A 26,850-nucleotide genomic window follows, 5' to 3' on the forward strand; every position below is an offset into this window, starting at 1 on the left:
ATTTGTGGTCTCCGAAACCCTTATTGTTGTTGTTACGTGCCTTCCAGTCGGTTCCAACTTAGAGCGACCCTATATAGGGTTTCTGATGAGGGACTGGGTAAGTATGAACCACCAACCTTGTGATCACACTGACCTTGTAGTCCAGTGCTTATCCTCCAGCGCTATCCTTAATTATGTTGAGGAATTTCCTGTCTATTCCTATTTTGTTGAATGTTTTTTATAAGAAATGGTCTCTAGATTTTGCCAAATGCTTTTTGTGCATAAATTAATATGATCCAGCGGCTCTTTTGGATTTTTTTAAAAAATAGACAAAACCGTGCATTATTTGTTAAGTGCTTAAATTTAGCTTTGTTGTTGTTAAGTGTTGTCAAGTCCGTTCTGACTCATACCAACCCTGTGTAAGGTTTCCAAGGAGCAGCTGGTGGGTTTAAAGGGTCAGCCTTGCCATTAGCAACCCAGTGCTTATTCTACAACTTACGATGAAATGAAGAAATGGAGAAAAAAAACCAACTGGATGTTACCTTAAAATAGGTGTGGGAATACACGATGTCTAAGTGGTCCACATAAATTAAGGAGCTCTGGTAGCGTAGTGGTTACGAATCGGGCTGCTAACTTCAAGGTCGGCAGTTCAAAACTACCAGAGGTTCTGTGGGAGAAAGATGAGGCAGTCTGTTCCCGTAAAGATTTACAGCCTCGGAAACCCTGTACAGGGTCACTGTGAGTCGGAAGCGACTCCACGGTATTTAACATCATCATCATCAAGTTGTCCAGCGCTTTTAAAGAAGCAAAGCCACACCTGGTTGACTGTAACACATTTATCTCTTCCTGTTTAGAAGGCTGCTGTTAGGTGCCATCAAGTTACGTCTGACTTACAGCAACCCTGTGCCCAACAGAATAAAGCGCAAAGTCTCACCATCCTCAACTGTAAGCAGTCTTCTGGCTGGAATTCTTCCAGGACAGATTGGTTTCTTCTTTTGGAGGTCTTCAATAGTCTTCTCCAACAACACAATTCATATGCATCGATTTTTCTGATTCCTTAATTCATCGTCCAACTTTCACATGTATTATCAGGCCACTGAAAATAGCATGGCTTGGGTCAGGCGCACTTTAATCCTCAAACTGGAATCTTTGCCCTTGAACACTTTTAGAGAGTCTTGTGCAGCAGAGTTGCCTAATGCAGTGCATCATTTGATTTCCTGACTGCCGCCGCCACGAGTGTTGATTGTGGATCCAAGCAAAAACTTCCGAACACCAGCTCTAGAGGAAGGCTCTGGCTCTGGAGGAAGGTGTGATTCCTGAGAGATGACCATGGGTCTTGTCGGCAGACTTCCCTGGGGTCTAGCAGGTTCTCAGCACAAGGAGCCTGGGCGCAAAGGGCATGCTCCACATGCAGCTTGTCTTCCGTAGTGGGAGTGAGGTCTTTCTACTTACTTCACTTTCCTGTTAGCTTTTGTAAGATAAAAATTGTAACATGAGGAAGAGCCCTACTTGAGTTCTTGAGTCTCACCCTCTAGATCCACCCCACCTTAATCTCACCTCATAGAGGTTTTAGGATCTACGACATGTAGATACTTGTAATCATATGCTAGTAGAAAACATGACCAAGCTAACCCGACACATCATTTTAGTCCATGACACATGGTTTCCAAAATGCTTTCAATGTATGTTGTTGTTAAGTGCCGTGGAGTCAGTTCTGACTCATAGCGACCCTGCACAGGGTTTCCGAGACTATAAATCTTTACGGGAGCAGAAAGCCTCATCTTTCTCCCATGGAACCACTTGTGGTTTCGAACTGCTGACCTAGCGGTCACAGCCCAATTCATAACCACTACACTACCAGAGCTCCTTATGGGGGAGTAAAATTATCTGAGGATGATTCAGATAATCACTAGGTCCTTGGTGCTCTGCTTCCTGAGGCTCCCTGGCCAGAAGCCTGACTGCCTCAGGGTCTTCCTGTGGATGGTCCCTCTGCCTGGAGCCTCCTGACCTCTCAGATGCACCCAATAGACACCATCATTCTTGAGTTCTTTGTCACATCCCTTTCTTGGGGCAGGCTTCTCTGACCCTCATAGGACATTTCTTCCACACCTTTGCCCCCGCCCATGATACAAAAGGGTTCTGCCCCTTCCCCTTTTGCACGACATCATAGTCTCTGCACAGAGCAGAACCATAGCTGGCAGGTATGTGTGCTACAGTTGGCTCCTCTGAGCAGACCCAGCCCTGGCTTCACCCTGGATGGCTGAGGCATTATACAGGTACATCAGTTGAGGCCCCTCTTCAGAGATTTCCCTTCAAATAGAATGTTTCAAGTACCCCAGGTGGTTTTAAGTAAGGTAGGTAACAGTGAGCACCAAGGATTCTCAGGAGCTGAAAGACTTCTGCTGTCTGCCTGGGATATGGTACCAGGGCTGGTCTGGGACCTGAAGGAGAAGTCAGCTCAGCCCAGATCTCCCTACTGCAGCCAAGCGTGAGCTTTACGAGGGGAGAGCTATAACCACTGCTGTTAATGAGTGTCTGTGTAAGAATTTGTTGTTTCTGGATTCCTTGTACCGCAGGAAGCAGAGACCCTCTTGTCCCCCATGAAGAGGACCTCCTGACCTGTGTGGTTCTGACCTGGGAAAGTGATGTGTTGATGGCAGCCATTTAACAGGATATTTTTTTTCAACACTCAGGATTGACTTGTCAAGACTCACCTTGTCAAAAAAAAAAAAAAAAAAAAAAGACTCCTCTTGTCTGAGAATGAAGCCCAAAGGAAGAGGAAAGAAAGCGGAGTCTAGGATGGTTCTTTCTCAGGTAACCGTCACCTTCCCAGAGCATGGTCCCCTCCTCTCCTTCCTGAAGGGCTCTCCTGAGAGTTTCCTCCTCTCCTCTCTCACTCATTTAAGTTCGTCTCCATCTAGCTTCAGTTAGTGAAATGTCTGTCTTAGTGTGTAGTGCGTAATGTACGTGCTTTTGGCAGTCCATGATATATTCCATATTCTTCATCAGTGTTATAATTCAAAGGCATCGATTCTCCAGTTTCCTGTGTTCCTTTTGCAGCTTTCACATGCATATGAGGTGGTTAAAAACAGCCCTTAGTCCTCAAGGGGACGTCTCTGCTCTGTAACATTTTTAACTTTGCCAGTGCACTAGGTCGTTGGACTTCTTGACGACTTCCGTGAACGTTGAGTGTGGATCCAAGAAAAATGACAACAGCGACCTTCTCTCCATTTTCCATCGTGTTATTTCAGTTGATTCGTATGCATTCCTCCCATCATTTTCTCGAAAATTAGAGCTTTCCTTTCTGTACTTGGTGAGATGTGTTTCCCATTGCAGGGACTGTTCACGTTCAAGGACGTGGCCGTGGAATTCTCTCAGGAGGAGTGGGACTGCCTGGCGCCTGCGCAGAGAGCTCTATACCGGGACGTGATGTTGGAGAACTACAGGAACCTGGTCTCCCTCGGTGAGCCTGACTTCCCCGCAGAAGTCAGGATCTGCCCTTGGGTATCTTTCTATCTTCCGTGTGAGTCTCTTAGAAGCCCCTACTCTGCCTGATGTACAGTGTTTGCCCATGTAATCCACACTGCACGTGTACATAACACACGTGGTATGAGTAGAAAACACGCGGAATCTGGGGTTGAGGAGGGACAAACATCACTTAACCTGCACAGTATCTGTGTTATAATACAGTACTCTGAAGTCTCTCACCTTAAGGCGGGCAATGGGAGATGGTTTCAGAAATGAAAAGCCTCACAGTGTAGTACCTGGCCTCTAGTCTTCCGCTTTCTTCACATGATTTGATCGCTTTGCACTACAGCATTGTTGTTGCCAGAGCTTGAGTAAGCATGAAACCTTACGGCTTACTTTTAATATATGTACATATATATTGTTGTTGTTGCTAAGTGCGACTCACAGCAACCCAGTGGAGGGTTTCCAAGGAGCGACTGGTGAATTTGAACCACCTACATTATGGTTCAAACTGACCTTGCAGTCCTGTGCTTATTAGCCGACAGAACCATTATGTATGTATGTGTTGTTGTTGTTGTTAACTGCATAGTGACCCAGTATAGGGTTTCCAAGGAGCAGCTGGTGGTTTTGATCTGCTGACCTTATGGTCCACAGTTCAGTGCTGATCCTACAGTGCCACACCAAGAAAAAATATACTTGTGTGTGTATGTATATACGTACATGCATACATACATACGTACATACATACATGCAGTTTATTAATTATTCCATTATTAGGGCAAGAGAAAGGAAAGCAAGTACTTCATCCTGTTTCCAGCATTAGTTATTATGTGTTATGAAAGTATCAAAATTTACTTCTTTCAGCTATAAAATAAAATTTTGTATATGTAGATATAATAGTATATAAATATACACAGTTCTTTGAATGAGAGGTAATTTGGGTACAGCTTTGTAACACACTGTAACTAATGCCAGTAGCAGCATGAAGGCCTGGCTCGCCTTTCTCTTGCCCTGATAAAGCCACTAATGCTTTTATTCTCTATTGTGTTAAAACTGTTAACTATAGATTTTTCAGCAGCTGGAAGTTTTAACCACAGAAATCTAAGAACCAGAGTTAATGCAACTAAGTGTAAACAGCTAACTTGCTTTTTACTAGAAGTTTTTTTGTGTTTTGTTTTAATAGACTTTATTTTGTTGTTGTTGTTAAACATATGATGGTTATATGCCGCGGAGTCGGCTCTGACTCATAGCATTCCTGTACAGGGTTTCCAGGGTTGTGAATCTTTATGGGAGCAGAAAGTCTCATCTTTCTCCCGCGGAACAGCTGGTAATTTTTTGCTGCTGACTTTAGAGTTAGCAGCCCAACACATAACCAGTATGCCACTGCAGCTCCTTTGTTAAATATAATGTATACCAGTTCAAGTTTCTGCATGTACCTCATGGCTTACTTGTAATGTATCCAATTCTGTGAAGTTCCATCTGTCCTTTTGATTCAGTAGCTGTTAGAAGAGAGCTAGATAGCTAAAGATTTAACATACTCCTTAAGGATTTTGAAGGTGGTAATCAGTTTTGAAATAATTTTCTAGAGTCATATGTGATGTTCTAAGCTGAAAAACTGGCTTGGCTTTTGTTTTGGAAAGCTCATGTTCCTTTTTCTTATTATAATCAGGAATCTCTCCTTCTGAGGTGAATATTGTCTCCATTCTGAAGACAGGGACCGAGCCCTGGGCTGTAGACGGCATGATGGGTAGAGCACACAACCCAGGTAAGTGGAAACGGATCCAGGATTGATAAGCACACAGATAGAGTTCTGGTGTGGTGCTGTAGGATAAATACTGGACGACCACAAGGTCTGTTTGTACTGCAAGGTCGGTAATTCAAACCCACCAGCCGCTCCTCGGAAACCCCATACCAGGTTGCTGTGTGTCAGAACCGACCCCAAGGACTTAACAACCAGCGCTCTGATAGAAAGGAAAAAACAAAAGAGACCCAGTGCTGGCCATCTGCTTTGACTCGCTGTCACCCTCTAGGACAGGAACGAGCTTCTAGGGTTTCTGAGATGGAATCTTTATGGGAGGAGACAGCCTCATCTTTCTCGCTTCAGAGCAGCTGGTAGGTTTGAACCGCTGACCTTGAGGTTAGCATCCCAACACTTAGCTCACTGCACCACCAGGGCCCCTTTAGAGGAGAAGACCCTCGACCATTGAGTCAATTCTGACTCACAGTGTCCCTGGACGGGATTTCCGAGGTTGTAAATCTTTACAACAGCAAAAAACCTCAACTTCCCGCAGAGTAGTTGGTGGATTTGAACTTTCAACCTTGTGGTTAGCAGGCCGGTGTTTATCCTACAGCACCACTAGCTCCTTTTAGTGATGAAAGGATGCCATTAATGTCGTTTGGGAAGCTCTCCAAGTGGGAAAACACTCGTGTATTTCTTACAGTGTGTGAAAGGAAACTTCCTTCCTCGCTGTCTCTGGGCCGCCCTCCACTTAGCACTCCCTTCAGACGTGTAAAGTTCATTCTCCAGGCTGCTCCCGCGCCCGGGGACAGAGGGAAAGTCTGTTGTGACCTACAGCCAGCTGCTCTGGCCTCTGTGAGGTCCTTGGTGCCTGGCTTTTCAGGAGACACAGAGAGTTCTTGCTGATGGGTTCTCTGGCCCTCACGTTCTCCTTCTGCATTGACTCCATCTTATCCTCCATTCATGGTGTCAAAGCTGAGGGAGGTCTCCATTGTCCTGGAAGGTCTATCCACCTTCATCCTCATTCTACATCATTGAAAGTCCTTCTTGAGTCAAACATTGCCAGCTCTTCCAGCGTCTACAGGGTTTTCCAAGATTTCCCTCTCTGTTCAGGTCCCTGTTAGAAAATGAATCCCATTTGGCTTTTATCTCTGATTCCTGAAAGATAACTCTTGGAATTTCCCAGGGTGTGTTTGTTTGGACCTGGTGCATTCATGGGGGCCACACAGACACCACCTCATCAACTAACCTCGAATAGGAAGGGGCACATGAGTTCAGCGTCATGTGTGATGCTGTCAGTCATGACTCTTGAGTGAGGCCTCAAGCACACATATGCAGCGAAGACAGTAACAGACTCTGAACTAGAAAGTTCTGGGCACATCCTCTTCTTAGAAGTATTGTCCTTCCTTGGGGCAGCCCCTCTTGACATTGATGCTTCCAGTGGGACCATGCTCCAAAGTTAGCTCAAGAGCATCCTTAGACCTGTTTCTAGGTGTCTCTTCCTTTGGATCCCTCCTTGTTTCCAGTGCAGTAGTGGTAACGTGGTGGGGATAGCGTCAGGCCTTGTCTAACTTCAGGGACCCTGAGACTCACCGTCAGGATCAGCCACAGGTGAGTCCTGTGAGGTAAAGTGAGATGCACCTTCACTCTCCCAACGTTGGTCAGTTCTCACACCAGCTGGCCTCCCAAGGACACTCTCTGCTTATCCACTGGTTTTGATAATTTGCTGAAATGGCCACATAGAACTCACAAATAATACATTCATATCGTTTATTGAGGAAGTGAGATGGGATCAGAATCAACAGCTACAAGTAGGAATCAGGATTAGGCAGTATAGTCAGTACCGACTCACAGCAGCAACAGAACAAAACACTGCCTGATCTTCCATTGGTGGCCTCACAATCGTGGCTACATTTGAGCCCATTGCTGCTGCCACTGTGCCAGTCGATGTCGTTGGGGGTCTTCCTCTTTTTCTCTGACCCTCCATTTTACCAAACATGATGTCCTTCTCAAAGGACTGGTCCCTCCTGACAATGGCTGAAGGATGAGAGATTAAGGGTAGCCATCTTGCCTTCCAGGGAACATTCTGTCTGTACTTCTTCCAACACAGATTGGTTTGTTCTTTTGGCAGTCAGTGGCAACTTTAATAGTCTCCAAAACCATAACGCAAATGCATCAATTCTGTTGTTGTTGTGGTTGTGAAGTGCCATCGAGTCGGTTACGACCCGTAGCGATCCTGTATAGGATTTCCGAGGAGTGACTGGTGAGCTTGAACCACCAATCTTGCAGTTCAAACGGCTTTGCAGTCTGGCGCATTAACCCACAGCACCACATACTGTATTCCTTATTCACTGTCCAATTTTCACATGCGTATGAAGTGACTGAAAATATGGTTCTTATCAGGTGCACCTTAGTCCTCAAACTGACATCTTTAAAGAGGTCTTGTGCAGCAGATTTACCCACTGCAATCCGTCACCTGATTTCTCCACTGCTACCTCCATGAGTGGTGATGGTTGATCTGAACAAAATGAAATCTTTGACAAATTCAATCTTTTCGCCATTTATATGGAAGTTATTTATTGGTCCAGTGGTAAGGATTTTTGTTTTCTTTGTGTTAAGGTGTAACCCATACCAAACAGTGTGGTCTTTAATCTTCGTAAGTATTTTAAACTTTCTTCACTTTCAGCAAGCAAAGTTGTATCATCTGCATATCGCAGGTTGTTAATGAGCCTTCCTCCTATCCTGATGCCACGTTCTTCTTCATATAATCCAGCTTCTTGAATTATTTGCTCAGCATACAGATTAAGTATGGTGAAAGGATACAACCCTAGCACACACCTTTGCTCATTTTAAACCATTCAGTGCTCCCTTGTTCTGTTCGAACAACTGCCTATTGGTCTATGTACAGGTTCCTCATGAGCACAGTTAAGTTTTCATAAATGCTCATTCTCTGCAACGCTGTCTATAGCTTGTTATGAGCCACACAATCGAAAGCTTTTGTGTAAGTTAGTAAAGCACAGATAAACATCTTTCTGGTATTCTCTGCTTTTAGCCAAGATCCATCTGACGTCAACAATGATATGCCTCGTTCCACATCCTCTTCTGAATCTGGTTTGAAACTCTGGAAATTCACTGTCAATGTATGGTTGTAGCCATTTTTTAATTATCTTTAGTAAAATTTTGCTTGCCTAGGATAGTAATGATGGTGGTGGTGGTTATGTGCCGTGGAGTCAGTTCTGACTCATAGCAACCCTGTACAGGGTTTCCAAGGCTGTAAATCTTTATGGGAGCAGAAAGCCTCATCTTTCTCTTGTGGAACAGCTGGTAGTTTCGAACTGCTGACCTTGAAGTTCACAGTCCAATTTGTAACCACTATGCCACCAGAGCTCCTTAATGATACTGCCCGATAATTCTTGTAGTCTATTGGGTCACCTCTTTGGGATGGGCACATATGTGGATCTCTTCCAGTCAGTTGACTAGGTAGTTGTCTTCCAAATTTCTTGGCAGAGATGAGTGAGTGCTTCCAGTGCTAGATCAGCTCGTTGAAAGATTTCAAGTTGTACTCCCTCAGTTCCCGGAACCTTGTTCTTTGCCAGTGCCTTTAGTGCACCATGGACTTCTTCCTTCAGGATCATTGGCGCTTTGATCATATGCTTCCTCCTCAAATGGTTGAACATCAACCATCTCTGTCTGGTACAGTGACTCTGTGTATTCCTTCCATCTTCCTTTTTGTTTGTTTTTGTTTTTTAATTCTCCCTTCTATCTTCGTTTGATGCTTTCTGCATCATTCAATATTTTCCCCTTAGAATCCTTCAATATTGTATTGGGGCTTGAATTTTTTCTTCAGTTCCCTCAGCTTGAGGAGTGCTAAGTGCATTCAGCCCAGGGCTTTGAACATTTCATTATAATATTTGACATTGTCTTCTCGAGCTGCCTTTTGAAATTTTCTACTCCACTCTGTTACTTCCACATTTGTTCCATTTGCTTTAGCATCTCTATGCAGAAAAGCAAGTTTCAGAGTCTCTTCTGACATCCATTTTGGTCTTTGAGTTCTTCCATGTCTACTTAATGACCTATCGCTTTCTTCCTCTTTAATGTTCTTGATGTCATCCCACAGCTCTTCTGGCCTTTGTTCTTTAGTATCTAATGCATCAAATGTGTGCTGGAGATGGTCTCTGAATTCTGGTAGGATATGTTCAAGGTCATATTTTGGCTCTCATGAACTTGTTTTCATTTTCTTCAGCTTTAGCCTGAACGTGCATATGTGCAATTGATGATCTGTTCCACAGTCTGCCCCTGGCCGGGTTTTGGCTGATGATATGGAGCTTTTCCACCATCTCTTTCCATAGATGTAGTCAAATTGTAATATATCTGCTGAGAGCCATGTGTATAGTCACCTTTGATGATGTTTAAAAAAGGTATTTGCAATGAAAAAGTCATTGTTCATGTAAAATTCTATCATGTGATCTCCAGCATCATTTGTATCATCAAGGCTATAAATTCCAACTACTGATCCTTCCTCTTTATTTCCAATCTTTGTATTCCAGTTGCCAGTAACTATCAATGCATCTTGATTGCACATTTGATCATTTTCAGACTGTAGGCGTTGATAGAATTCTCCAATTTCATCATCACTGTCTTTAGTGGTTGGTGCATAAATTTGAATAGAGGTGTTGACTTTTTTCTAATGAGGTGTATGGATATTGTCCTATCACAGATAAGACTTCAAGACTGATCTTGATATGTTCTTTTTGATGACGAATGTGATGCCATTCTTCCTCAGTTGGTCAATCCTAGCATAGTTAACCATGTGATTGTCAGATTCAAAATGGTCATTACCAGGCCATTTTAGCTCAATAATGCCTGGGCTATCGATGTTTATGCATTCCATTTCATTTTTGACAGCTTGCCATTTTCCTAGATTCATACTTCGTATATTACATGTTCTAATTATTAATGGAAGTGTACAGCTGTTTCTCTTCATTTTAAGTTGTGCCCCCATCAATAAATAAAGGTCCCAAAGACTTTTCTCCACTCATGTTATCATGGTCAGCTCTACTTAGAGGAGGCAGCTCTTCCCCAGTCATATTTTGAGCGCCTTCCAACCTGAGGGACTCATCTTCTGGCACTATATCTGACAATATTCTGGTGCTCTTCATCGTGTTTCAATATTCTGGTACTGACAGTGTTCCACTGCTATTCTTAAACTTTTCAGTGACTAATTATTCGGAAGTAGTCCGTCTTTCCTTCCTAGTCTGTCTTCATCTGAAAGCTCAGCTAAAACCTGTCCAGCAGAGGCCATCATGCTGGTATTTAGAATACCCGTGGCATAGCTTCCAGCATCACAGTGACACACAAGCCCCACAGTACGACAAACTTGACAGACGAGTGGCAGAGCTTATTCAGTAGGAAATTTAATTCAGGATTACTTACCATTACATTACATAGGTCTGTGCTTTAGCATTTACTTGTAAACAGTGCAAAGGGGCTTTAAAATATTTGTGGGAAACTGGAATTGAAAGATTATGGAACTTTTCAATGAACTCTTTGAAGCCCCACTGTATTTATACATTAGAATTCTTTAATATATGTCTTGTGTGTTAATATGAAGCAGCCATATTAAAGCTGTCAACTTGTATGTCTTTAGGACTGTACCCTCTTAAGGCTGATGTGGTTTCATGGAGCAGAGCATAAATGGTATGGTGGTTAGTGCCATCCAGTCGGTTCCAACTCAGAGCGACCCTGTACAGGGTTTCCGTGGAACAGCTGTTGGGCCTGAAACACCAACCTTGTGGTTCTCAGTACAGTGTTCATCCTACAGCACCACACCAGGGGTCCAGTATGGTCCTAGGGTTCTTGAAACTCTACTTCTGCGGAAATAATTGTAATCACATGTAATCATCATTTCATTATTAAGAAATCCTGTTAATTTTTTGTTTCTTGTCATTAAAGTTTCAAAACTCTTCCTTATAAGTATTTTTGTTGATAGAGAAATATGGTTTTCAATGTAAACTATTTTCCAACTGGTGTTAATGGGAAGCCTCTGGCTCTTTGTGTCTTTCAGATTTCTTTTCTAAATCTCTCATGAAGGAATTACCACCAAAAGAGATCGTTAGTAAAGGAGAATTGTTCCAGAGAATGATGTTGGAAAGACATGAAAGTCATGACACTGAGGGTGTTTACTTCAGACAAGTCCGAGAGAGTTTGCAGAGCCAGCGCGGAGATGACGAAACAGTGATTACAAGCCATCACAAAATTCTCAGTGCCTTTTACAGTGCCTCAAACCTCACTAAAAATGTCAAGGTCCCTACTAGAAAGAAGCTGTATCAGTGTAATTTATGTGGGAAGATCTTCAGTCAGAATGGACATCTCTTAGCTCATCTGATTATTCATACTGGAGAGAAGCCTTACAGATGTCGTGTTTGTGGTAAAACCTTTAACTTTGGCTCGAACCTAACTAGACATGAGAAAATCCATACTGGTGAAAAACCACATGAATGTAATGTATGTGGCAAAATCTTCAGTCGACATTCAGGCCTTAGAACGCATCAGAGAATTCATAGTGGAGAGAGACCTTACAAATGTACTGAATGTGATAATGCTTTTACTCAAAGATCAAAACTAGTAGAACATCGGAAAATTCATGCTGGAGAGAAAACTTACATGTGTAACATATGTGGAAAATCCTTCACTAAAGGCTCACACTTAACTCGACATCAGAGAATTCATACCGGTGAGAAACCATATAAATGCAATGTATGTGATAAGGTCTTTACTCGAAATTCAGGCCTTACAACTCATCAGAGAATTCATACTGGAGAGAGACCCTATAAGTGTATTGACTGTAGTAAGGCATTTATCCGAAGAACACACCTTGTAGAACATCGGAGAATTCATACTGGAGAGAAACCTTACAAATGTACTGATTGTGGAAAAGCTTTCACCCAAAGAGCAAACCTTATTGATCACCAGAGGATTCATTTGATGCAGAGACCTTACAAATGTAATGTATGTGACAAGGACTTCAGTCGACCTTCAGGCCTTACAACTCATCAGAGAATTCATACTGGAGAGCGACCTTATAAATGTATTGAATGTGGTAAGGCGTTTATCCGAAGAACAAAACTTGTGGAGCATCGAAAAATTCATTCTGGAGTGAAACCTTACAAATGTAACGACTGTGAGAGGGCTTTTACCCAAAGAGAAACCCTTATAGAACATCAGAGAGTCCATTGGATGCAGAGACCTTACAGATGTAAGGAGTGTGGCAAAGCCTTCAATTCTACTTCACACCTCAGTAGGCACCAGAGAATCCATACTGGAAAGAAGCCATACAAATGCAGCGTATGTGGTGTGGACTTCAGTCAGAATTCAAATCTCACAGTTCATTTGAGAATCCATACCAGATAGAAACCTTAAAAATATAGTAAGTAAGCAGCAACAGCAGAGATGGTGGCAGAAGTGGTGACATGGGACAGCTATGGACTCTAGGCCCTCGGGCTGAATGAGGTTGTGTGCCTATGGGCTGGAGATTGGCTTTTGGACATTTATGTGTGCATCAAGTATTTATGATTTGTTCATTCGTTATATATAAGAAGAAAATGGGGCCATTGCGGTTTTGGTTGTATGTGTTTTCATTATATCAGGCATAAGTATGCAACCTAATATAGGCATAGTTAGTTGTACTCTTAGGAACATTGAGAAGTGATACACTTTATAAAAAAATAAAAGCGCCAATAGATACTAAATAGTTTTGAGAAGTATAAATGAAGATGGACCAATGTGTGTAAAGAGAAAAGAGGAGAAATTCTGAGAAATAGCTGTCAGTGATCCATCTTCAGAATCAAGGAAATCTTGGGGGTAACAGGTTGGCATGACAAATGGGAACTCTGAGAAGAGGAAGAGACTAGTTTGACCTACTAGACTCTTTTAAAATAAAAATACACCCATCAAGGAAGTAGGGGAAATTCATGGGGAGGAAGTAAAACTAACTTTAAATGAGACTGCTCCCTGTAGGGATTAGTAGACACCATTTGGGAAAGATTGTAAACTCCAAAGTACCCAGTAAAGGGGAAACAGAGGAGGGGCCTTTTCTGAGTTAGGTTAATAAAACTCTGTGTCAAATGGCCATGCAGCACATCTGCCTGTATCTTCAGGGCTGGGCACCCAATTTTGCAAAATCAAATAAAGAAAACCTCACTCTTGCGAAAATATATATATAGTAAGTAACAAAACCTTTCATTGGGACTCAGTCTTTAATTAATACCAGAAGGTACATTTGGGGGTGAAATGATCAATGCAGTGTATAAAGAAAGGTCAGTACTTAAAATTTGCAGCTTCCAAATAATTTGAGAATTCATTTTGGGAGAGCAAAGTGTTTTCTATTTGGTTACCTCTTATCCAGAAAGAATTCCTACTGGAAAGAAACCTAGTAAATGTAAATAATGAATTAAATCATTTTCTCAGTCTTACCATTACCGTATTTATATAAAATAATGTGTGCGCACATATATAGCACATGGAAATGACTAAGTACAGTCATACCTCCGAGATGGTGGTGTTTGGTTCCAGACTACTGCAAGAAAGCAGTTCTAGCAATACAGCGAGTTGTGAATATTTGGGTTTCCACATACATATAAAAGATATGTTTACAGTATACTCACATCTGTTAAGTGCAATACTGAACAGGAAAAGGTAAAAATCATTTACTGCCTTCTCCAACCAGGAGACAAGCTAAAATGCTAATCAGGTCACCAAATGGGACCAGTCCCCCTGGTTTTTTCCCTGCGCTCAAACAGGTTTTCAGCCTGGCCCCTCCCTGCCTCTGACCCTATATAGGCCCATGTTGCCCTCCATTCCAGGCTCAGAATCTGGAGAAATTAGGTCCTCCAAGCCAGCCGGCTGAATAAAATCTGAAACTCTGCTTCACCTCTCTGAGTGGCCTCGGTTTCTTCGACAACAAATCTAAAACTGCTGTAACATTTGGTTCCTTGACTCGGAAACTGACGGCACTGACCCCTTGAGCCACTGGATCAGAGTTGGGAAGTAGCTGATGGAGAGCTCCCCTCTGCAGATGAGACAGCGCACCACCGCCACATTAGACAGTTAAACAGTCCCTCCTCCTTGCCGCACCCACCTCTCCCCACTGGACTCAAAAGGAGAGGGAGAACCAGAAAAACCAGCCAAGACTTCTGAAACAGGTATGGGCCCAGGTTAAACCCAGTCAGGGCTGTTCATACAGACAGAAGTGGTGTTTCAAGCTCACCAATTGCTCCTCAGAAATCCTATACAGGGTTGCTATGGGTCAGAATCGGCTTGATGGCACTTAATAACAAAACAACAACATACGCATGGGAAAGTGTGGCAATGAATAAGACAGACTGTGGAATTCAAATTGATGTATTTGAATTATGGTGCTGGAGAAGAATATTAAAAATACCATAGGCTGCCACAAGAACAAACCAATCTGTCTTGGAAAAAGTACAGCCAGAATGCTCCTTAGACATCAGGATGGTCAGACTTAGTCTCTCATACTTCGGACATGTTATTAGGAGGGACTAGTTCCTGGAGAAAGACATCGTGCTTGGTAAAGTGGAGGGTCCGCGAAAAAGAGGAAGACCCCCAATGAGGTGGATTGACATAGTGGCAGCGTCGCGGGCTTAAATGTAACATTTGTGAGGGTGGGGTAGGAAGAAAATGGCAGTATTTTGTTCTGTTGTGCATAAGGTCTCTATGAGTCAGACAGCTCAATGGTACCTAACAACAGCAACATGTTCCTGGATCCAATCAGCTTCAGACGTAGATTCAGCCTTCCAGGGAGGTCTCAACACCTTGACCACTGTAATAGGGTTTTGTGTCAACTTAACAGGGCCAGGATTCCCGGTGGCTTTGAGATGTGGTAATCCTCTAACACGGAGTCCTAATGTGAGGCTGTGGGTTAATGCACTGGACTGCAAAGTTGGTTTGAATGGCAAGGTCAGTGATTCAAGCTCACCAGTTTCTCCTCGGAAACCCTCTATAGGGTCTGAACGACTCAATGGCACGTAACAAATCCTCTAAAACAGGCATCATAACTCTTAGATGACTGGCTATGAATAGGCATATTTCACTCTAGGATGATTGGATACAACCAGCTAATCAATTGAAAGTATGTTTCCTTGAGGGTGTGGCCTGCTCCCAATATAATGGGAGAGGGGGGAAGGCTTGCTGTTTTCTGCTGGTTCAAGTTCACCAGCTGCTCCTCAGAAACCCCTATACAAGGTCACTATGGGTCAGAACCGACTCAACAGCCCTTAACAATTATAGGAAGGAGTTCTGGTACCATAATGGTTAGGAATCAGGCTGCTAAATCAAGGTCAGCAGTTCCCTGGGAGCAAAATGAGGCTTTCTGCTTCGGTAAAGATTGACAGCCTCGGAAACCCTATGCAAGGTCGCTGTGAATCAAACAGCACACTACCATATACATATACATTTCACTGGCTTTGTTTCTCTGGAAGACCTGCCTAAGTAAACCCCTGAGTTGCTAGCACCTCACCCTTTTGGAAAAAAATATTTCCAACTTAAACTGTAAATGGTTATTATGAAAACACTGCAGCTCACAGTCTGTATCCACACAGCTCTAAAAGTTGTTTTTTCTTTTAACTGGGTGAATGTTTTACATTCAACAAATCGGACACACTTCCTTTCATCTCAGTGATTGTAATCCTCCCAAGGAAGCATTTCTACATCTCTTCCAGTGTTTCTGAGCTCTTCTTGCTGTTACGTGCCGCGCAGTCGGTTCTGACCCATAGTGACCCTGTACAGGGTTTCCGAGGCTGCAAATCTGTACGGGAGCAGAAAGCCGCATCTTTCTCTCGTGGAACAGCTGGTAGTTTCAAACTGCCGACCTTGAGGTTAGCAGCCCAATTCATAACCACTACTCTACCAGAGCTCATTACAGTAACATTAGTAACTGTACGGGAGCAGAAAGCCTCCTCGTTCTTCCGCGGAACAGCTGGTAGTTTCAAACTGCAGACCGTGAGTTTAGCAGCCCGATTCGTAACCAGCACGCTACCCGAGCTCCAGTCTTAGCTGAATGCTGCCCTTTTGATTTCAAATAGTTCATCATTCGGTTAGGTAAGCGCAACTTTTAAGCTTTTACCTTAAAGTGTGTGAAGCACTAACTTAACAACAGGCAGAAAGTAACCTTTCTCCACTCCACGTTGAAGTCTTTCCAGGGTTTCCAAACAAACAAAAAAAATCCGTTGAGGATTCCAAGGAGGCGTGAGTTCCGCCCCAGCCCCGCCTCTCCCCTTTGACTCCGCCCCACGCCGTTACGGATCTAACCCACCTCGCGCCTGCGCAGTTTACTGCAAACACGGAAGCTGCTTGTCGGAGACGAAAACTGCTGTGAGGTGAGTGAGTTCCTGTGTCTCTCATTTTAAATCTGCTCTTCCCAGTCTGTGTCCTCCACATTTAGCTCCGAGGGTCGCTCCCGACGTTAACGTCTCTGCACCCGGAGATCCTCGCGCGGCCGTGAGACGTTCGTTCCTGTGTAAAATTGCGCTGAGGTGGCTCACGTTCCCTGCCTTTCTGCCTTCGGGCCGTGCACACGCCGCTTGCCGCGTCGTGTATCTGCTGAAAATCCCTATCTCCTGGCCGCCCTGCGCGGAGAGCAGGCCTCACCCGGAGAGCCTGTGGGGACCCCCCACCTCGTTCCTGGGACCCCGGCCGCCCGTCTTAGGAAAAAGGCCACTTAGTTGTTCCCCTCGTATCTGCAGGTTTATGCGGGGATATCAGACTCTGCCCCTGGGTCCCCCCAAGGCCGCGGCCCCACCCACTGGCGAGTACCCCAGGAGTGCCTTCCTCCTTGTCCCGGGCCGCCCAGCGCCGCAGCCCTGGACTCCTCTTACGGCTCTCCGTTACTCTAAAACCCCCCGTGGGTTTGGCTGCTTTATATAAGCAAGCTCTTACTCAATCTCAGGGCCACAAAATCCAGGGAAGCCACTCAGTCCTGTTGGGTGGCTTTGTTGTTAACCGCCATCGCGTCGCTTCGGACTCATCGCGACTCTGCAGGGGATTTGAACCATCATCCTTGTGGCCCAGAGTTTACTCCCCTGCGCCACACCAGGACTGCACCACGGTTTCCATAGCAACGTGCATAAAACGGGACAGACTGCCTTATGACAGGATCCTAAACCAAGACCACGAAGGCTGTATATTAAGAGAAAAGCATTGCGTGGCACACATTTCCAAAGTTTGGTTCGGAACTCTTCCGGATCCACTCTCTCAGGACCTCTCTGGCCTCATCTCCTTGTTTGCTTCATCCTTAGGGTCTTCATATGGATGGTTTCTCGGCTTGGAACTCTGATCCCTCACACTATTGTTGTTGCTAAGTGCCATCCAGTCGGTTCTGACACATAGTGACCCTGTATAGGGTTTGCAAGGAGCGGCTGGTGAGCATGAACCACCCGTGTTCAAACCAGCTTCTCAGTCCAGTGCCGTAACCGACCACATACATGTGTCAGACACCATTCGTCCCTTGACTTTTTGTTCTGGTACCACATTCTGAAGGTGAACTTCTCTGACCACCGATTTAACATTCCAGCCACATCCAGGCTCATCCCCACCCTTGTCACCTAATGCCTGCCCTGCGTGTTTGTCTCTGCACCTACCACTGGCCTTGGCTGGATGCAGGTAAAAGCACTGTCTTAGGACTCAGAGTTCTGGTGTGGCGCTACAGGATAATGCACTGAACTGCAAGGTCAGTTTGAACTGACAAGTCGGTGGTTCAAACTCACCAGCTGCTCTCTGGAAACCCCTATCTAGGGACACTATGAGTCAGAACTGACTCGCTGGCACTTAACAACAGGGAGAGCTGAGCCACAGACGGAAGGTGTGCTGAATTTGCCTCCTCTGAGTCCCTCTGCCTTGATCGCACACTGAATTGCTGAAACATTTTACAAATACACAATTAATTCCCCCAGCAGGCTCTGGGAGAGTCCCTCTTCAAAAAGTCTAGGTGGGGCCCAGCCAAAAGAATGATTGATTAAAAGTGCCCCGTGTAATTATAATTTGCATCTAGGAGTCCTATGGCACTGTAGGGTAAGCACTCCACTGCTAACTGCAAGATTGTTAGTTCAGATCCACCTGTGAGGCACTTAACACCATTGAACACAAGGCCACTTCCTGTTTCAGGGAGGCCTGCAGGGTCCCTGTTTTGCATCAGGTGTGGTGTCAGGGCTGGTCTGTGACCTGAAGGGGAGATAAGTACAGCCGAGATCCCCTGTTGCAGGCAAGCATGGGCTTCACCCAAAGACAGCAGTCAAGTCCCCTTTTGGTCTCTGTGTGGGAGGATATTGCCCACCTGGGGTCGTGGGCAGAGGAGACCCTTTTCCCCCATGATGAGGATCTCCCTGTATGTGTGGTTACAACACAGGAAAGAGCTCTGGCAATTCTAAGCATTTAATACTGCATTGTCAACACTCAGGATTGACGTCTCAAGACTGATCTTGCCTGAGAATGAAGCTCAAAGGAAGAGGAAAAAACAAGGCAACCGGGAATACTCTTCCCCAGGTAATACTCCTTCTCGGTTGGTGACCCCGCCCTCTCTGTGAGAAACGTTGGGACCCAAATACTGCCTCAGTTCCTCTTGGTCATGAGGTCATCGAGGAGTTAAATCCAATTTGTCCTAATTTTAGTGAGCATGAAGTTTTCTTTATTCAAGTTTGCAGAATCGGGCGCCTGGCCCAGTAGATGCAGTTGGGTACACATGCAGCATGACTGGCTTGCAAAGAGTTTTCTTCCCCAGTCTCTAGAGTCTGTCCCCTAGTTCCTCTTGACTTGAGTAGTATGGGCTTCACAATCTAGCCCAGACGCTGCCTATGGACTTTATTACTTTTCTGTTGGATTGTTTATATTCGTCTCTAAAGCCCATCCACCTAGGTTCCAGTACTGACTGTACTTTAGCTGTTTGACCCAAGGAGAGCTTTTTCGAGTCTCTGAGACAATTGTCTCCTCTCTAAAGGAAGAACACATCTAGCTCTCATGGGCTGTTCCGCTGTTATAAGAGTTAATGCATGTCAACCCTTTAGGATAATTTAGCAAATAGCAAGTGTCCAAAATGTCTAAGTCTTTGTTGCTGTCTTCACCACAGTCTGAATTTCTTTAAAGCCACAGTGGACTTTGTCACCCCTGACGACATCACTCCTGATACAGCTTAGCTGGGAAACTGAAGGTCACTTGATGTGCACAACATAAAATCTGCAGACCAACCTGTAGGGTATTTTTCATTTGCACATTTCTTTTATTGTCCACAAAAATGAAATCCCCAGGGATTTCATGGATTTCCTGATGCGTGCTCCAGGGCAGGAGAGCAAGCTTTTCCACGGTTGGTTGGTTGGTTTTGTGCCGTGGAATCGGTTCTAAATCATAGCGACCCTGTCTAGGGTTTCTAAGGCTGTAAATCTGTACCAGAGCAGAAAGCCTCTTCTTTCTCCTGCGAAACAGCTGGTAGTTTTGCACTGCTGATCTTGAGGTTAGCAGCCCGACTCATAACCGCTATAAATTGGAATCAGACCGTGCCCTCAAGGGAAACTAAGGGTGGAGACTTAAGTCACAACTTTACTAAGGTGGGGGCATCCTTAAATCATTAGTACCACTGTAATCTTTACTCCTTATTGTTGTTGTTGTTGTTATAACAGTGCCATTGAGTCGGTACCGACTCATAGCCACCTTATGCACAGCAGAACGAAACACTGCCTGATCCTTGGCCAACTTCACTACTGTTGCCACGCTTGAGTCCATCGATGCTGCCACTTGGCCAGTCCATCTCATTGGGGTTCTTCCTCTTTTTCTCTGACCCTCCACCTTACCAAACATGATATCCTTCTTCAGCAACTCCTGACAATATGTCTGAAGTATGAGAGACGAAGTTTGGCCATCTTGGCCTCCAAGGAGCACTCTGGCTGCATTTCTTCCAAAATGGATCTATTGGTTCTTTTGGCAGCCCGTGGCACTTTCAATATTTACTCCTTAGCCCCACCTTAATCTTTAAGCCTTAGCAACTCATTTCAAAATTGTCCATACTCACAGGCCTGTGTTGTTAAGTGCCTTGAGTTGAATCTGACTCATAGCAACCTTGTATAGGGTTTCTGAGGAGCAGCTGGTGGATTTGAACTGCTGACCTTGTGGTTTGCAGTCCAGTGCTGATCCTACAGTGCTACACCAGGAGTCCTAGGCTACAATATATCACCAAGTGGAGCTATTTGATTAGAAGTCCCATGATAAGTCATTTGCTGCCCTGTGTCTGTCCTCTGATGGGAAAGGATAATAGGAAACAATTAGGGATGTGTGTGTTGTTCAGCATTAGCTTCATGCTCATCTGTCAGAACTCTGATATCACTCAAACTGATCTGTATTTTGTATTTTATCATAGTGTGTGAGAATAAAAACTCCCTTGCCTCTTTAATTTCAGGGATTGTTCACATTCAGGGACGTGGCTGTGGAATTCTCTCAGGAGGAGTGGGAATGTCTAAACCCTGCTCAGAGGGCTTTGTACCGGGACGTGATGTTGGAGAACTACAGGAACCTGGTCTCCCTGGGTGAGGATAACTTCCCTTCAAAAGTCAGGATCTGTTCTTGTATATGTTTGTATTTTCCCTTGTAAGTTTCTAATCAGCCCTTCCTCTGCTTGAGGGAGTTTGAAATCTATATTCTAAAGTCAGAGATTGAAATTTGTTCAGAATTCAGGAGCTTCATAATGATCTCTGCTGGCTTTACGTCACATCATTACTAATTCCAGGTCTAAAGTAACCACAACAGCTTAGGACCAGCTTTTAATAAATCTAATTTTCTGGCTTTCCTTCTGTGCTGTTGTTAGAATAGTTGTTGCAGGAGCTCTTGCTAGCTTCAGATTTAATGCATCCCCTAGGTATTAGGAGAAGTGCTGGGGGGGCACTGTAGGGTAATGCACTGGACTGCATTTGAACTGCAAGGCGCTATCTTTTTATCATATTTATTTTTTCTTATAAATAGGAATCTCTTCTGAAATGAATAGCATCTCCATTTTAAAGAACAGGACCGAGCCCTGGACAATTGGAAAACACTCAGGTAGGTAGGTGGTAATGTATCAAGATGTTAACAAGAGGTCAGATATGTAAAAAGTCAGATGGTCACGGGGAGAAAGATTGTTTAGCAAACCTTTCCCAAAATGGTAAAAACAAGTTTGTTTCTTCTGAGCTCTCAAAATGAGTTTTCGTTCCCCACACTTGATGCCCCTCAATTACCAGTCTTCAGATGTGCAGACTTCATCTTCTGCTGGTTCTCCAGCTCAAGCAAAGACAGAGATGAAGTCTTGAGTAGGACTCGCAGAACACCATTGTGTTGTCCTGTGGGGCCGTTGGTGCCATGGCTTTGGGAGGGACAAGGTGGTTTATCCTCTGTGCTGGAGTTCATCTCACTCTCAGTTCATAAAGCTCATAACTGAGACCACCTTTATCATGAAACATCAGTCTAGATTCATTGCTTTTATTGAAGACCTTCTTGGAAAATGGCAAAGCAGTGCTATCTCTTCCGATGCGGATGCAGGCCAAATAAATTGTACAAAACTTTCCAAGACCTCTCCGTGTGTGTTCCGATCACGAGCCATTTCTTTTCTGATTTTCAATACTATTTAGGGAGTGTTTTTGACAGGAGGGTTAGATATTCTGAGATTTTTTTTTTACTCAACAGTACTATGAAGGCAGCGTACAGATACTCTCTTAGATTTGGGAACCTCATATGGCAGCGGTATCTTTTTGTCTCTCAGCTTCTGAGCTTGCATTCTCTGGGCAGAGCACGCTAATTCTGACATTCATTTTATTCCCATATCTCAGACTTGGCTCCTTCCAGCTTTCTACATAGACTGGGGGTGATGGTGGTGGTTGTGTTCCACCGAGTCAGTTCTCACTCATGACAAACCTGTCCAGGGTTTCTGAAGCTGTCAGTCGTTACGGAAGTAGAAAACCTCATCTTTCTTCCAGAATATCTGGTCAATTCTTGTTACTAAGTTTGCAGTTAGCAGCCCAGTTCAGAATCCACTGCACTACCAGGGCCCCTCTCTACATAGACTGGGAATGATACAAAACCTAGGCGCTTCTTGATTTCTGTTCTAAGTCTCTGTGATTTTTTTCCTCTGAAACTTGCTTTTTTTTTTCGTACAAGGAAAATGAGACTATATGTTTAATATTTTAAGCACTTTTTTCCCTTCTTGTAGTTTTTATTGTGAATTGAGTGATACTTTACATGGGAGAATATCAGTTTTACACTCTTCGTTTCATTGCAATGATTACAGTCCCCTCCATGCATCATCCTTCAGTAAATCTATAATCATTTAAACAACCAAAGGGCACATTCTATAAGCTTGGCTCCTGACAAACAGCACACAGCCTTTCTCTTTCCAATAATCTACAGTCCTCAGCCGCTCCCTCTCTCCATGTCCCCATCTCTGCCTCCGTCTCTGGTGTCACTGCTTCTCTGGATAAGGTCCCACATTCCGCTCGTGCTCTTCTCCCTTGATGGTCCTAGGGTCCTCTGTTCCTGGACTGTAAGATTAACTACTCCCCCACTTTATGTTACAAAACTTCTACCTTTACAGTTGTGACAGTCACAATTAGTCACTGAAACTTGCTTTTGAAGTACACATTATTGCTGTTAATTAGATTTCTTCCAGTCAGTTCTGAATCCTAGCCACTCTCTTTACAATGGGATGAAGCACTGTCCCGTCCCATGTTATCCTCATGATGGTGATGTTGACCCCCGTTGTTGCAGCCACAGTGTCAGTCCATCTTCTTGGAGCTTTTCCGCTCTTTTGCTGACTCTTTACTTCAGCAAGCTTGATGTCCTTCTCCTGGGACTGAGCCCTCCTTATAATATGTTCAAAGTATGTGAGATGAAGTCTTGCCATCTTTGTTTCCAAGGAACATTCTGGATGAACTTCCAAGACCAGTTTGTTTGCTCTTCTGTCAAACTATAGTATATTTGTATGCTTCTCCAATACCTTAATTCAAAGGCATCAGTTCTTACCAGTCGTCCTTATTCTCTGTCTGGCTTTCACATACATATGAGGCAATTGAAAATACACATTCCTAGATTCTGAAATCCCATCCTGCTTTTTTGCCTATCCTTTAAGTGATAGACAGTTTGAGGTTGACTTCCCCAAAGGAAGGGGTCTTACTGAGTACAGGTGGTATGTAATACTTTTGCCCTGCTAAATACAGAAATACCTCTAGAAGCCAATGAGTACAAAGACCAGTTTGGCCCAGAAAGACTCCGTAGAAAGCATCCCAAGAGCTACATTGATATGTGGGTCCAGGTATCTCAGAGTAAACTTTTTCCACTCAAATTAACTGAATTTTTATATTAAATATTTTTCATTTTCTAAGAAACTTAGCTAATTTTTTACACTTCTTGTATTTCTTCACCTTTGTTGCTTTTGACACCTAAATGTTCCACGAAGCTTCTAAGCATCTAGAAATTACATTTTCTACTTCATTTGAAGACTGATTTTCCCTTGCCTGTCTTTAGGAATTGAGTATATGTTCCCCTGTTCCTTTTTTAATTCAAATCCTGAGGTTTTCTGACTACTGTTGACTGCTTATGTTGTTGACCTGGGTCTCTGTGGAACACCCAGAAAATGTTTTCACACTTAACTGGTGATTCTAACACAAGCATTGTACATCTGCATCATTTACTTATATTCACATTAAGGACACCTGCCCTAAGTCCATTTCTTTTTATGTATTTTCTCTATCTCATTCTATTTTGTCCCTCTGGATTAACGGCCTTTTTTTTTTTCTGCGCCAACCTCACAATCATTGTTATGATTGAGCCCACTGTGCCAATCCATCTCATGGGAGGGCTTCCTATTTTACTCCCACCCACCACTTTACCAAGCATAATGTCATTCCCCAGGGACTGGTCCCTCCTGATAATATGTCTGAAGTAGGAGAGATGAAATCTGACCATCCTAGCATCCAAGGAACATTCTGGCACACTTCTTCCAACACAGATCTGTTGGTTCTTTTGGCAGCCCATGGTACTTTTAATATTCTCCAACACCGTAACTCAAAAGCATCAATTCCTCTATGGTCCTCCTTATTGGCAGTCCAACTTCCATATGCATATATGAGGTGATAGAAAATGAAGTGGGCGCTGTATAAAGATAGCAGCCGACACATCAAAGGACCTTGTTCGGCTGCCATCTTTGTAGGTCTTTTCTTAAAGTTTATAGAGCAAAGATTCCCACTTGACAAATTCTCTACAAATTTTACAATTGTTGTTAAGTACCGTGGAGTCAGTTCCGACTCATAGTGACCCTGCACAGGGTTTCCAAGGCTGCAAATCTGTACGGGAGCAGAAAGCCGCATCTTTCTCTCGTGGAACAGCTGGTAGTTTCAAACTGCCGACCTTGAGGTTAGCAGCCCAATTCATAACCACTACTCTACCAAAGCTCATTACAGTAACATTAGTTATATTTTGATATTAAATTATATGATACAATATTAGTCATATTTTGAATAATTTTACAGCAACATTAGTTCTGTTTTGAACAGTGTGTCAGTTTCCTCACTAATTCTCTTCTGGTTCTTCTAGTTCTTCTTGGTAACCATCCTTTATTGAGGACTCATATTAACTTTGTGTTCCTAAACATTTGAAGGCTACAGTGGAGAAATTTCCTAGCTCTTCATTTTAAGTTTTCTTGTTGATGTAAATAACATTTTCAATTTGAAATATTTCCCAACTGTTTCGGGTTTGTTTGTTCTTTATGACTCTGTATCTTTTAGATATCTCATCTGCCTGTGTAATCAAGACGTTATCACCAAAAGAGATCATTAATAAAGGAGAATTGTGCCAGACATTGTTCTTAGAAGGACCTGAAAGGTATGGCATTGGGGATTTTGACTTCAGGCCAATCAGAGACAATATGCAGGAGTTTGACAGTCAGTGTGGAAATGATGAAAAGCATGACAAAGGTATGATTATAACTCATAACCCAATTCTCACTGGATCTCGTGCATGGATTCCATGTGGGGAAGCCTTTCACCAAAGGTCAGTCTTCACAAATCATCAGAGAACTCATTCTGTGCAGGTGCCTTATGAGTGTAATGAGAGTGTCGTCAAAGTCTTTTTCTGTGGCTCAGACTTTACTAAGCATCAAAAAATTCATGTTGGAAAAAAACCGTATAAATGTAATGTGTGTGACAAGGTCTTCAGTCAAAAAGGACATCTTTCAGTGCATCTAAGAATCCATACAGGAGAGAAGCCTTACGGATGTAAAGCATGTTGCAAATCATTTTACTGTCGTTCAAACTTAACTCGACATCAGAGAATCCATACTGGTGAAAAACCATATAAATGTGAGGTGTGTGGCAAAGACTTCAGTCGACCTTCCGGCCTCACAGCTCATCAGAGAATTCATACTGGAGAGAGGCCTTACAAGTGTATTGAATGTGGTAAGGCGTTTATCCGGAAAACAAAACTTGTGGAACATTGGAGAATTCATTCTGGAGAGAAACGTCACAAATGTAATGAGTGTGGGAAGACTTTTACCCAAAGAGGAAACCTTGTAGAACATCAGAGAAGTCATTGGATGCAGAGACCTTACAAATGTAATGAGTGTGGCAAAGCCTTCAATTCTACCTCATACCTCACTAGACATCAGAGAATCCATACTGGAAAGAAACCATATAAATGTACTGTCTGTGGCATGGAATTCATTCAGAATTCAACTCTTAAAATTCATCTGAGAATCCATACAGGAGAGAAACCTTATAAATGTAATGAATGTGGAAAGGCTTTTACCCAAAGAGGAAACCTTGTAGAACATCAGAGCATTCATTTGGTGCAGAGACCTTTCAAATGTAAAGAGTGTGGCAAAGCCTATAAGTCTAACTTATACCTCACTAGACATCAAAGAATCCATATTAGAAAGAAACCGTGTCATTGTAACATATGTGGCATGAAATTTAGTCAGAATTCACAACTGAAAATTCATCTGAGAATCCATACAGAAGAGAAACCATACAAATGTAAGAAAGGAATATGACGAGGCTTTTAGCATTCAATCCGTGTTTTGGGATCATGAGAGGGTTCATAAAAGAGAAGAAAATTAAACAGGTAGAGTGAGGAGAAAACCTTTCATTGTAACTCAAATCTCACTGTTGTTGTTAAGTGCCATCAAGTCGGTCCCGACCCATAGGGACCCTGGATAGGGTTTCTGAGGCTGTAAATCTTTACGGGAGCAGAAAGCCTCATCTTTCTCCCGCAGAACCGCTGGTAGTTTCGAACTGCTGACCTGGAGGTTCGCAGCCTGACTCGTAACCACTACGCTACCAGAGCTCCTTCAAATCTCACTTCTTGTTGTTGTTATATGCCGTGGAGTCGGTTCCGACTCATAGCAACTCTGTACAGTTTCCAAGGCTATAAATCTTTATGGGAGCAGAAAATCTCATCTTTCTCCTGCAGAACAGTTGGTAGTTTCGAACTGCTGACCTTGAGTTTTGCAGCCCGATTCGTAACCACTATGCTACCAGATTAGACATTAGAAAATCCATTCGGAAGAGAATCCACACAATTGCAATATATGTAGCAAGGTCTTACTTACAGTAAAAGCCTTATGACTTAAAGAGTCCACACTGAGGATAAAC

The 26,850-nt window shown here is 43.4% G+C and overlaps 2 protein-coding genes across 2 annotated transcripts; both read left to right on the forward strand.

The window, feature by feature from the left end:
- Positions 1-2,778: 2,778 nt before the first annotated feature.
- LOC102834974 (zinc finger protein 347-like) lies at positions 2,779-26,812 on the forward strand. The gene is made up of 5 exons (XM_006868333.1): positions 2,779-2,793; positions 20,640-20,789; positions 25,014-25,176; positions 25,258-26,236; positions 26,740-26,812. The coding sequence occupies exons 1-5, from the start codon at positions 2,779-2,781 to the stop codon at positions 26,810-26,812; spliced, it is 1,380 nt and encodes a 459-aa protein (XP_006868395.1).
- LOC102831252 (zinc finger protein 813-like) lies at positions 2,941-17,125 on the forward strand. The gene is made up of 5 exons (XM_006868255.1): positions 2,941-2,946; positions 3,316-3,442; positions 11,250-12,369; positions 12,454-12,536; positions 16,644-17,125. The coding sequence occupies exons 1-5, from the start codon at positions 2,941-2,943 to the stop codon at positions 17,123-17,125; spliced, it is 1,818 nt and encodes a 605-aa protein (XP_006868317.1).
- Positions 26,813-26,850: the final 38 nt, after the last annotated feature.

The sequence above is a fragment of the Chrysochloris asiatica genome, unplaced genomic scaffold, assembly GCF_000296735.1.
Source record: "Chrysochloris asiatica unplaced genomic scaffold, ChrAsi1.0 scaffold00116, whole genome shotgun sequence".
In the NCBI taxonomy this organism is placed as follows: domain Eukaryota; kingdom Metazoa; phylum Chordata; class Mammalia; order Afrosoricida; family Chrysochloridae; genus Chrysochloris; species Chrysochloris asiatica.

What these genes read in the sequence shown, in the direction of transcription:
- LOC102834974 (XM_006868333.1), top strand. An exon ending in AGGATAACTTCCCTTCAAAA is followed by an intron (nt 20,790 to 25,013) that starts GTCAGGATCTGT and finishes TGTGTAATCAAG; the next exon opens with ACGTTATCACCAAAAGAGAT. An exon ending in TGATGAAAAGCATGACAAAG is followed by an intron (nt 25,177 to 25,257) that starts GTATGATTATAA and finishes ACCAAAGGTCAG; the next exon opens with TCTTCACAAATCATCAGAGA.
- LOC102831252 (XM_006868255.1), top strand. An exon ending in CAGGAACCTGGTCTCCCTCG is followed by an intron (nt 3,443 to 11,249) that starts GTGAGCCTGACT and finishes TGTGTCTTTCAG; the next exon opens with ATTTCTTTTCTAAATCTCTC. An exon ending in ATACAAATGCAGCGTATGTG is followed by an intron (nt 12,537 to 16,643) that starts GTGTGGACTTCA and finishes CTCCACATTTAG; the next exon opens with CTCCGAGGGTCGCTCCCGAC.